This window comes from Myotis yumanensis, unplaced genomic scaffold (assembly GCF_028538775.1).
Source record: "Myotis yumanensis isolate MYYU_CA2020_CCGP unplaced genomic scaffold, mMyoYum1.0.hap1 SCAF_11, whole genome shotgun sequence".
Taxonomy (NCBI): domain Eukaryota; kingdom Metazoa; phylum Chordata; class Mammalia; order Chiroptera; family Vespertilionidae; genus Myotis; species Myotis yumanensis.
In genome coordinates, this window is record NW_027223762.1 from 4,339,412 (window position 1) to 4,352,450 (window position 13,039).

General features: G+C 46.5%; 1 protein-coding gene across 2 annotated transcripts in view; it reads right to left on the reverse strand.

The window, feature by feature from the left end:
* The window catches only part of NBAS (NBAS subunit of NRZ tethering complex), a 196,778-nt gene that overhangs the window by 56,394 nt on the left and 127,345 nt on the right, over positions 1–13,039 (reverse strand). For both annotated transcript variants that reach the window (XM_070428703.1, XM_070428702.1), the window contains 5 exons: positions 8,272–8,439; positions 6,120–6,233; positions 5,676–5,799; positions 2,867–2,943; positions 2,396–2,533 (listed from right to left, as the gene is read on the reverse strand). In XM_070428703.1, coding sequence (XP_070284804.1) covers positions 2,396–2,533; positions 2,867–2,943; positions 5,676–5,799; positions 6,120–6,233; positions 8,272–8,439 — 621 coding nt within the window. The remainder of the gene's footprint in view (positions 1–2,395; positions 2,534–2,866; positions 2,944–5,675; positions 5,800–6,119; positions 6,234–8,271; positions 8,440–13,039) is intronic.

The following is a 13,039-nucleotide window of genomic DNA, read 5'->3' on the forward strand; positions in this document are numbered from 1 at the left end:
AACATGAATTTCAGGAGAGCTGGTGTCAGGATCATGGCTGAGGAAGGCGGAGTGGCCCGTTCACTGAGGCCTTTCCTGTCACATGCAGTTGACACTGGACCCAGGGTTCAGGGTGAGGCACCCTACCCTGACCCCCCAGGAAAGGTCTGCCAGGCCTGCCTGCCAGAGATCACCCAGGTCCACACCCACTGTCCCGGCTTCTCCTGAAACAGAGCTGGTGCTGCTCTCGTCTTGCCTCTATTCAAAGGCTACCTTCTGAACTCAGGTCTTTGCTGACCATGTTTAAGCTGCACTCCTCAGACAAGCAGACACACACACACGCACACACACATTCTTACCCTTGGCTGTTTGTTTCCATAGCTCCTATCACCATTTAACTCAGTATAGATGTTATTTACTCATTCTGCTCATGGTGTGCCATCCCCGATAGAATGTCAGTCCTGGGAGGACGAGGGCTTTTATACACGCAGCTCCCTGCTGCTCTCCCAGGACCTAAACACTGCCTGACACAAAGCAGTCACCTGATAAATACCTGATAAAAGCACACACACATAATTTGATTTTTACATATGTACTAATGAACTGTTCATTAATTTTTAATCTAGTTCATATTTTACATGAAAACACACCTGTGATATAAAAACAAGACAAAGGAAAATGACCAGAGTGTGGAATAAAGTAACTATACAAAGCAGTAGCTATCAGAAAAAAAAAAAGGTTGGAATTCCCAAAATAAAGTAATATCTTATACCATGAGGCTAAAAAGAAGAAAACATTCCTGTTTCTTGGCCAAAGGTTGTCACAATGAAACTGTCAGAACCACACACACCTGCCCGTGAGGACGACGCCCTGGGAGACGAACCTGCACTGCGGATGCTCCCAACACCCTCCTCTTGCCAAGAAAACTGATGAATCAGAGCCACGGGTGTTGCCGCGAATGGGATGTTTTCACATACTGACAGGTGCCTAGGTTCTGAGGCAGCTAGACCTTGGGTACACGTGTGAAATGACTTCTCCACAGTCTGCTTTGGGCCAGGGGAAAGAAAAGTCCTGCCTTCATAAAATCTGAACCTTGGATTTGTGTGCACGGTGGATGGAAAAGTCTGATCTATTTTGTTTATTTATTATCTTGTTTTGGTTTTGGTTTTTTGTTAATCCTCACCTGAAGATATTTTTCTATTGATTTTTTTTTAGAGCTAGTAGAAGGGAAGGGGAGAGACAGAGAGAAACATCGATGTGAGAGAGACACATCAATTGGCTGCCCCCCGCACAGGCCAGATCAGGGCCTGGGATTGAGCCTGCAACTGAAGTACATGCCCTTGACCAGGAATCAAACCTGAGACCTTTCAGTCTGCGGGCCGATGCTCTATCCACTGAGCCAAACTGGTCAGGGCTATCTATTTATTCTTAAAGTGGAAATTCTCTTTAAATGATCCAGTGCAAAAAGTAGATCATTTCCAGTGCTGACAACTGTGCTTTCGCTCAGCAATTAACATACAGGTTGGTGGCAAGTAGGCAGAATATGTTTCAACATTTCATCTGGACAACTGCTACTCTCATGGTTACGGCTTAAAAATAAAAGTGAACACTCCTCATAGAACTGCACTGCCTGCCTTCCTGAACTAGACAGAGCCACCTTCCCTTTGGGCAGTGCATTAAAAAGCCATTTCTTCATTCCGCCTCTCCTGCTACGTTAGCCTTTCCTAAGACCTTTGTAAAATAGAGCAAATGGCAGAAAAGTTGGGAGGAGACTCAGCATTGACAGTAAACATGAGAAACTACCTCTTACAGATGCCCGGGAAGAAAAAAGGCTGTCAGCCACTTGGAACGCATTCTGGGGGCAGAGCAGATGGTACCTCCAAAGCAGTAAACACAGGCTTTAACTATCGTGGAACAACTGTACCTCTGCTCAGGAGAAGGTAGGAACCGCCGTGGCTCAGGAGTTGAGCAATGACCCATGAACCAGGAGGTCATAGTTTGATTCCTGGTCAGGGCACATGCCTGGGTTACAGGCTCGATTCCCAGTATGGGGCGTGCAGGAGACAGCCTATCAACGATTCTCTCTTATCATTGATGTTTCTCTCTCTCTCCCTCTCCCTTCCTCCCTGAAATCAATAAAAATATATATATATATTTTTTAAACATATTTTATTGATTTTTTACAGAGAGGAAGGGAGGGGGACAGAGAGCCAGAAACATTGATGAGAGAGAAACATCGATCAGCTGCCTCCTGCACACCCCCCACTGGGGATGTGCCCGCAACCAAGGCACATGCCCTGACCGGAATCGAACCCGGGACGCTTGAGTCTGCAGGCTGGCGCTCTATCCACTGAGCCAAACTGGTTCTGGCAAAAAATACATATATTTTTAAAAGGCAGAAACCATGAGGACTCACCCTGTAAAGAGGATGGCACTTGTCCCTGAAGCACGGAGCCAGCCGGGCATAGATCTGCAGGCTGTAGTAATACGCTGCCAGCTGAAGAGACAGAGCCGAGTGGGACTGCTTTTCAAAGCACTGGTTGGCATCTAACACCTAGGAGGGAACGTGATGGTGTGAACTCAGCTGAAAGGAAATCGAGACCATCATAAACCATGACCTCGCTGGTCATCACTGCAGAATTTTGACTCAAAGTTTCCATCACATCAACTCGCTCTCACCTTGATATGACAACATTAAAATTCAGGAGGCATGATAAAGGCAGACCCTATGCATGCAAAGGCAGATTTAAAATCAGCATTCTGGCTAACATTGTAGGATTTACTCTCTACAATGTACAGTGTTCATGTAAAACAAGCAATTCCCATGAGCAGTAGCTCTTTAATTAATTCACTTTTAGGTCCTTCTTTCTAGAAAGGGTAAACTTACCTGCGGGAGGGCCAGGAGGTAAGCGAGAGCCAAGGTCATGTCACTGGGTAACGCGTCGCTTGCTAGTTGCAAGAGAACTGAACACGGGGAAAATACATTAGTTTACTTGAGGATCCGTACGACATGCGTAGTTACTGAGCACCATGTGTTCAGTCCCATAGGTTTTCAACAGACAACTGGCTCAAACGACTCCCTGCGACACTTAGTGGAAGTCTACGCAGCCCCATCTAAATACAGACACGTGAAACCATGTCAAATGGCCACCTTGCCTTAACTCAAATGATGCTGTTTGTTACTCAGACACAAGGAAATCCTGTTGGTGTAGCCGCAAAGTCTGAGTGCAAATAGATCAAAGAGGATGGTTCCTTAAAGCAAATCCTTTGATTTTAAAGGCCCGGGCCATGCTATAAAATTATGTTTATCAGGGGCATCTAATGGGGAAGGTGGCCTTATATGTACTAACGATCAGAGCAACAAAATATCTTTCTGAGTACAAATCCAGGACAAATCTTTGATTACTACCATGATGATGACATGGCTTTGTTCCTGCCAGGAACACCGCTCTTCATCACAGCCCACAGAGAACAGCAGCCACTTGCTTTGATTACAGGCACTATCGTAAAACATCCCGACCATTAACAGCTTTGCTACACAAAAATGTAAGTGACAACCGGCAAATGTCACAGCTTTAAGGAAGGCGCATAGGCTGCCAACACCGTCCGTGTCCTGAGCAGGGGTGTGAACAAGGACCCAGGCCGCTCATTCGGGCAGAGGAGCGAGCGCAGGGAGCCCCATGCAGTCACAAGGTGACCTTGTTTAGAGAACACAGGTCCTCCTGGCCAGCTGATGGAGGGGAACACTGTGCATGATCCAGAGCAAGTGACATTTGACTTCAGAAACAGACCACATGATATTTTCCCAGATTTCCCTGACTAATTGTGTCTCACTCAGACTAGAAGTTAGGCCATTGTATAATCCGAGCTTAGCTGACAGCCGGGCAGTGAGTCTGGTGGCGGGCTGAAGAGTACAGTACAATGGTAACTGGCGAATCTGGATGGAAGGTATACAGGAGTTCACTGTAGAACTGTCTCAACTTTATGCACATTTGAAAGTGTTCATAGCAAAATGCAGGGGAAGAGAAGAGGGAAAATCCCCTCTGAGAACTGGCAAATGCTCAAGCTCCCTGTCGGTCACTTACTTCCCAAACGGCTTTCCTGGCAGGCCCTCTGGACCGGGTGTGCTGCCTGTCTCCAGCACTCACACGCTGGTTTTCTGGCCACACAGAGCCTGGGACCTCCTGCTCTGAGACTGGGAAAATGGCCCGTGTCAAGTACACCACCACCCATGTGCCCCCAGGTTGAGAGGAAAGGGGTTCTCTCTCTTCCCTAATCCCTAACACAAGTGTTGCTGAACTTACCTCATGACAACTTCTCCTCCCACAACTGGACCACAGCCCCCTGATCTCCACCACCAAGTGCCCAGCCCAGAGCCCCTGCTAGCTAACAGCTAGGTGCTTGCAGGAAACCCATGGGGAGTGAGGTGAGTGGCCCCACTCCACCCGGGCATCAACACTTCCTCGGCAGCCCTCACTGACACCCAAAGATTCTTGCAAAATAGAACGCAAACCCCACCTCCAGGAAAAGTCTCAGTCTTTGAATCTGCAAGTCACTGGAAGAAACACTTGACAAAATTTTAAGAAGGATCTGATGTAGACGATCCCCCAGGGTCTCGTTGGGACCCCCCCCAAATAGCATGCTGGCTATAGACCGAGTCACAGTGATGTTACGTTAAGATATATATATATATATATATATATATATATATATATATATATATATTTAAAGAGGCCTGCCCTACATTTAGCAGTGCATATGAATTTAATTTAATCTGCAATGCTGGTTATCAATCCTTGAGTGTAATTTTCTAAAATAGTCCTCCCGCCCAAACCAGGTGAGACCTCGGCCGGGGCCTGCAAGCACTAACTGCAGAATGAGTGCCCCGGAAAGCGGTCTATGACCCATTTCATTCCAGGACTGAATCACAGAGGAAAGCTACTCACGTTATCGATTTGGGAATCATTAGCCATTAAATCATTCATTTAGCTAAATAAGTAATGATCAATTTTCTTCAGCTAGTTTTCATAAAAACCTTTTCTTCAACTTTATTAAAAAATCTGAAAAGTCAGATCATGCTGGGAAGTGTAATTTACATTATAACCTACTTCTGAACCCAAGTCAAGAATCACATTTTTAAGATTTTTAATTTGGGTCATTCATCCTCTATAACTCTTCAATTGTGCTGAGTTTCTGACAAATATTTGGTAATCTCAAATAATCAAAGACATCTGTTTCAGACATTAGAATTATTGATAACAACGTATTTAGGAACAAATGGAAAGGTGTCTTTGGTAAACTTGAATATATTATTTTTAATTCTTTTAAAAATATCTCTACGTGGAAAGATATGCCACCACACAGAAAATTCTGAAGATGAAATCCACATCTATATGCCATGAAGCAAATACGAGTTATTAACACACAAGAGGAGAAAGAAATATTTATTGGTTACTTTGTACCGTTCACTATAAGAATCACTTTGCATAATTAGCAGCTTAAAATAGGAACTCTATCATATGTATCCTTTTAAGTCCTCAATATTATAAGTAGCTGAAGAATAGAAGGTAATAAATGTCTTAAATAAATGAATGATGTCAAGTTAAGCCATTCAGGATTACTGAAAAGTGTGGCACCGTTTTTCCTAACTCATTCCTTCGGATTTATTTACCGTCCTCCTAACCTGAGGCGCGTACCTTCTGTCGTGGGGAACACCTCCTCCCCTTCGGTTTTCCTCTCGGCCAGCTTGCCAGTTCGCAGCAGCACTTCCGCAAAGCTCTCCACGGGGACGTGCTGGTAGGTGCCGTAGGTGACCTGGGACTGGACAAAGGAAGAATGCCATGGGGTAGGGGGTCCTTTGCTATGAAGACACTCTTAGAAAACACAACTGCAAGATGTTATAGCTGCTGGTGACTGGAAGGATGACTTCTCACTTACTAATGCATATTTTGTGTAAAATTATTTTACTCTCATAATATGTTGTTATGTACAAAAAATAAATCACAGAAAACCAGTGAATAACATGATTAAGAAGGAAGCCACAGAAGTTAATTCTCAGGAAAATGTCGATTTTTGTTTATACTGAGATGCCCACAGCAGGGCGACCGGCACAGCGGTGTGCTTAGGCGTGCTGTCCTTACCTCTGCGACAAAGGGGTTGGAGAGGACAGACTCATAGAAAGGGTGGCAGCCTTGTCTTTCTAGACCTTCATTGGCTATGGTTCCGCTTCGATACGCGTCACCAAATTCTTGCCCCTAAATAGAACAAAGTGAAAAAACGGTAGATAAAACGAAAGAGAGCTGGGGTGCAGGGAATGGAGGCAGAGAGGCAGGGAGGGAGGGAGAGAGGAAGGAAGGGAGGGAGGAGGGAGGGAGGGAGGGAGGGAGGGAGGGAGGGAGGGAGGGGTGAGGATTTCAGGAGTAGCAATCAAAGTGCTTTGTGTGATCTAAAGAGAGTGTGTCAGCGCGACACAGACGCCAGCAGAGCTGGAGGAATAATCACCAACTCGGGGGGCCCTGCAGCGCCTCCAATTGTCCTGGTCACTCTGACATCAGTCAGTCAGGAACACAGAAGCGACCGCTATTACACATATAGCAAGCTTTCCACACTCGTCGGAATAAGCTTCCTAAAACATCATTTCGTACGTGTTGCTCCCCGGCTCAGAAAACCTTTAGTAGCCTTGAACAATGCAAACAGCCAACGGTGTGAAGTCTAAATTATGTAGGATAACATTTAAGTGAGTAAATGTTAGCTGACATGAAAGGCTAGCTCTTTGCTCCACCCACACTGGCCTGCTGAATGCACCCCACCTCCACGCTTTCTCCCATTCTAGGCTCCTGTCCATGCTGTCGCCCACTGAGAGCCCCCGCCCCTCCCGGGCCCCATGGAGGCAGATAAAGCCATGCCCCTTCCAGTCTCCATCTCCTCCTCCACCCCCAGCCACAGCGCCCTTCCGCCTGGCCATCAGTGTTCCTCATTAGCCAGCACTTCAGCATCTCTCCTCCCGTAATTACACTTCTGTTTTACTTTCGTCAAATCGACTGTACAGCTCCTCCCTGGAAGGGCAAGGAAAGGCATCGCCCGCCCTCCCGTGTACTGAGCACCTACTCTACGCCAAGCACAGCCGAGGGACGCAGTGACGCCGCCCGCTGCCAACGATGGTAACACTTACAAGGGACACATAACAAAAACTGGACAGCGGGCACGACGCTAACACTTTACCTAAGACATACACCCAGGAAAGGTCCAACAGGTGAGAGAGCGCAGCAACCGGAATCATAACCCAGTGTGATACCTGCAACAATGAGAGCGCTACAGGCTCACACCAGTCAGGCACGTAGCCTTAGTCCACGGTATGTACCTTCACGTACCCAACTGTCCGGGCTATCATCCTGCATTCTCCTCTTCCCTGCACACCCCACACCCAGACCCTCAGCAGGTCAACCCCCCCACCCCCCAGCCTGCCACTTCCCACCTCCTCCCTGGTGACCCTGGCCCCAGCCAGCACCACGCCCCACCGGAGCACCGGAACAGAGGTCTGTCTCTCCGCTGCTCCTGACTCTCTCCCCCCAGCTGCCGACACGGCCGTCACAGGATCTTAGTAAAAGTCCAGCTGGATCACACCTGCGCTGCCTGAATCCTCCCGCAGCTTCCCATCGCACTCAGAACAAAACCTGTGGGCCCCGCCGTGGTCCTCACTGCAGCCCGCTCGAGGCCTCCCCGCCCTCTCTGATGTCAGCTATTGTCTTTCCTGCAGTCCACCCTGCTCACCCTACACTGGCCTCCTTTCTTTTCTACAAAGACGTCCAGCACCTTCCCTCGCAGAGGGCTTTGTACCCCTCCTGCTCTCCGGAGACACCTGACTTCCCTTCGAAGTCAGAACTCCACTCCCCAATATCACTCACTGTCCCGCACACACCTTGCTGGTCCTCACCGCACTCCATACCCCGCCATTGTACTATCACACAAATATTTGGCCTGTTGCTTTATTTGTTGCATTCTATAGTTTCCTCAGGGGACAGGAATTAGACGAAGTGCTTCCCCACCCCCAGGGACCAGCACAGTACCTGATACACAGAAAACGCCTGAGCGTATTTGCAAGTACTCCATGGAGAACACTGCATTCTATAAAGTAAATCACTCATCGCCCATCTGACCGGAGGCCCAGAGTTCCTAAGAGATTATCTAAACAATCTGGAGAAGACAGGACTGTAGTGACGGTGGAAGCCACGCGAGCAGGGTACACGAGTGGGCAGAGCCCGCGCAGTGGGTTTAGAAAGCAGCTGTGCTTGCCTGAAGGGGCCGGAGGTACGTTAAGGACTTCCTCCACCACTGCCCGTCGCTGACGGCCTGCAGCACAGCCCTGGTGGTGGTCGTGGTGTTGGAAAGGACTTTCATGGTGGTGGCCGTGGTCCAGTGGAGCAGGTCCGCTGAGCTGCCGCCGGGAGCGCCGGCTGCATCCTGTGATGGAGAAGGAGCCGAGAGGAGTGTTGTCATGAGAACAGAGAGTGATGAGGTGGCTCCTTAGGATGATAGGGCATGAAGACAGATAAATTGGAAAATCCATCTCTGCTATAACACAATCGAGTGAAAGCAAGCGCTACTGGCCTACTGTTCCTCACGCACCAAAGAAAACAAAAGGAAACCACTTCATAGTGCATTCATCAGATAATCCCTTTCAGAAACCCTAGGAGATACAAATGGGTTCTTGATTTCTTACCAATGGAATAGCCCACCAAGGAGATACCCTCATGCTTGTTTCTTTGACAAGACATTTTAAAGTGTTTACTATTTAGATTAATAAATTGTTCACTCAAACAATGCTAAGTCTTATACTACCACTGCAGAGTAGGTGTTAGAATACCATCGGGCACAAAAACAAGCTAGAGGTCAGACAAGTTGTGCTGCCCACAGGCTGCCAGCCTTCAGCGTCTCCTCTTCCTGACCAGGTCTGGCCAGCAGTGGGCTCCTCGTGCTTTGCAGGGTTTTGACACCTGGGGGCTCCCTCTCCAGAGGCTAATGGAGTGAACACCTGCCCATGCCTTCGCTGGCAGGCTGAGTTTCCTCTCCTGTGCAATGTCTGCTCTTGTATTTTGCCCATGCTTCTGTGGTCAGTCTTTCTTATTCATTCGTAAGGTTTCTTTTTATATTCTGGGTACACATCTCTTGTTAGATATATGAATTGTGAATATTTTCTGCTACTCTGCAGATTATCTTTTCATTGTCTTAATGGTGTCTTTGATTAATAGAAGTTCTTAAATTCGAAATTCGTCCAATTTATCAGTTTTGTCACTTTATGATTAGCATTTTTGTATCATATTTAAGAAATCTTTGCTAATCCAAGGTCACAAAGATGTTTTTCTGTACTTCCCTGACATGGAATAGTTTTGCTGTAAATCCTGGTAAGACAGCGTACCGCCCCATCCTCTGCGCTCAGAGCACTGCAGGCGCCCTTTCACACCCTACCATAATATACCGAGAGTGAAAGTGTTTTTTGTTTGTCTGCCTTCCTGACTAGACAACAGCTTTTCAAGGGCAGGGACAATGGTTGTTCATTACCATTGCTCTTAGTGTGTGAACATCCTGATGTGTCCTCTGCATCTGTGGACATGTAAGAAGTCCGGGGTCACTGCTCTGTCTAAATGTTTGAAGACACATTTTCTAAAGCCTAATATGTTAATGTTTGCGGTAGCTGAGTGTTATTCAAATAAGATTTCATGTCACACTTTCCATTCCTGCTCATCTTCAGAATCTTCTTAATTGAGAAGGCGTGCCGAATGATTTGAATGTCATCAACTAACCCAAGAGTAGAACTAAACATATAAACACGGCAAGAAATGGGGCACTTAAACACTTCATGCACAGGAAAATCAAATCTATTGAAAAATGTCAAATAATGCAGGCTATAAAACAACTACTCTATTTCATCAAATGAACCTAAACTTTACACATGATGGCTAACTCAAGAGAGGAAATTTAACTTTAAACAATAAAGAATTTAAATTTAATAAATAAATATCAAATGAAATAAAGAAAGGCAACTTAAAACATATGAAACGTAAAAGTTTGCTCCGGAAGATAAGCGAAATCCTCACACGCAGGAATGTCTGTGATAAAAGGCTTTCTGTGAGAGACCCCCTAATGAGAACTGCCGAAGAGAAAGTGGAATAAAAAGCTCATTTGGACCACAGAGGAGATTTAATTTGGGGGCAATCCACCACGATTATAGTGTAACCAAAGGCATTAATGAGGAAAATAGTTCTCTTTCAACTTCGTGTAATGAAGAAAGAAAAAAGAGGTTAGGCAAAATCCTGAAATGATTACTGCTGCACATTTTATTCGTAGCTGCATGCTGCTAATTAATTTAGAGTGTACAGCAGCAGAAATAGACTAATCCCCAAAACCAAATCAACAACTCCCAGCATAAAATTTAACATGAAATCTCATTATGTCAAGTGTGCCTCAGAGCTCGAAGGTTGACTGACTAAGACTAATAATATTTTCCAAACCCACCAGACACACCTTTACCAAACGGGAACAGGCTCGCAAGAGCAAGGTGGTTCCACATGCCACGCGTGGCTCACAGAAGGGACTCTTGTTGACCAATGACCAGAGTGAATAATCTTAGAATTTATCTGTAAGAGTTGCTCTCTCTGGTGTCTGGTACCATAAGGGTTAATTTCTGAGCAACCTGTTTGCCTACCATAACTGAGCTGGAGGTACACAGCCAGGAAGTTGGGATGACCGAGCTCAAACTGAGATCAACCACTATCCCTCTCCTCCAACGTATCTTTAAATAATCCACCTGCACCTGACACTGAGAGCAAATTTCATCCTGAACTCAAATATTAAGAATGCAACCTTGGTTACCAGCGATGCCACTGTCAGAAGAAGTATCTGTCAGGAAAAATACCCCATGGAGTAAATCACTCCAAAGTGACTGCTTCAATTCTTCTGCTAACTCACAGGCCAGGCTCTATTTTAGAAGTGCTCCCTATGGGAGTCACGAACCCCTACACATTTCTAATAAAACCTGTAAGTTCTTTCCCCAGAAAACTGAATACCCATGCATATGCACACATATGAACACACAGAGTCACAAATACACTCTCACCAAAATTGTCTCACTATTTTAGAGGCTTTAGAGATCAAAACCTTCTTGGATCGCTTAGCATTCTTGGCTGGACCGAGATTAAGAGACCTGCAGTTAGAAAAAATAGAGGTATATGAAGTATATTTTTATTTTCTTTTTCTATGCCCAATTTTTAAATCCCTACTGCTAAAGGTATCTGAGGCAGGACAGTGAGAAGCTAAGGAAATCCCCTGGCAAGCAGGATGGGGAAACCGAGACGGCGCACGCAGCTCTGTGACTTTCTTCCTAAGAGGCAAGACAGCTCTCGGAGCAGCCGCTCGAATCCTCCTTGAGCGCAGTTTCACTTTGCTTGCTAAATAAACTTCCTTTGGCACTAGAGTTCTTAGCTCTGAATTCTTTCTTTGCCAAACTCAAGAACCGAGAGCCAACAAAGCTGCTCACATCTGGTGCCATGACTCACTGCTTTATCGCCCTTCTCAGTTTGGACTTTTCTTATGTCAACACTGATTGGGGTAGTGCAGCAAGATTCCAGGAAGCCCGCCAGGACCACTTTCGTGCGAGGTACCAGCAGAAGCCACGTGTGCCCCACCAGCTCCTTGCTTTGCATCGAACTTTGGTGAAGATGGGTAAGTTTTTGGTGGAATTCCAGACCTCCCTGTTTTAAGGTAAGAGGCCCTGACTTTATCTGAGCTGTTTAAAGAAAAAAATTCCTGAGGTGGAACTGAAGGTTAAGGGTTGAGATACCCCGGCTAAAGATAAGACTTGATACACTCAGGACAGGAGAAAAGATTGATGGGTGGATTTAACTTTGCGTTTTCAATTGGATTTGCTCTCGAAGAGTCTGAACAAAACCTTTTGCTAGATAAATGAGATCCTGAACTTATTCAGCTCCAAAGATAAGGGGCATTTACTCCCTTCAAGCCCAAACGTCGGGTATTCTTAGGTGAGGAAGTACGTATGTGGAGGTGTGAGGAGGTAGCCCTCGGGACAAGCAGGAGCCCCAGAGGAAATTCCAGCACAACTGTAACCAAATAACTGACTCGTCTGGGGACACGCACATAAAGGCTGGTCACCTCGCCCCCGAGTCCTCACGGTTGCATTAGACAGCAGGGAGAGAAACCAAGTCACATAAGAGGGTTCAAGCAACTCAGGAGGTGAGAGCCCCTTGAAGCTCAACCTGTAAGCAGCACATTTCAAACCACTACGCAATATAAATCTGCAGATCTCACGGCAAAACCAAAATTACCACGGGAAATGTGCCTCCAAGGCCAACAACTCCCAGTCCACAGTCCCATTAATACTCCCGCAGATATAAAATTACTAGTAATAGGACACCTTTACTTGCACTTACTTAGAGAAATTGGAAGATTTAACTAAAAGTGATATCAACAAGATGGCCAAAATGGAGCTCTTTGTTTCCCTCCATGGGGCAACTGCCCTCTCCCCGCGAGGGCTAAATGACCGGGGCTGCTGGAAACACAGGCAGGGCAGTGGTCAACAGCCGGAAAAATGAAGGCAGATACAGGACAGGTTTCCCACCGAGGCGACCGAGGCACTAGGCCAGGGGTGGGCAAACTTTTTGACTCGAGGGCCACAATGGGTTCTTAAACTGGACCGGAGGGCCAGAACAAAAGCATGGATGGAGTGTTTGTGTGAACTAATATAAATTCAAAGTAAACATCATTACATAAAAGGGTACGGTCTTTTTTTTTTTTTTTTTTTTGGTTTTATTCATTTCAAACGGGCCGGATCCGGCCCGCAGGCCGTAGTTTGCCCACGGCTGCACTAGGCACTCATCTTACAGCAAGTCATGAAGGGGACCTCCGGAGGCCGGCTCAGGCCAGGGGTCATCAAGTGAGGGACGCCCTGCTTGGGGACAAGGGCCACGGTCATTCCGCATGGGAAGTGCAGGCCACCTGTCTGACCGGGGTACATCCGTCAGAGTGGCCGGCCTCTGTGGCTGTGGGT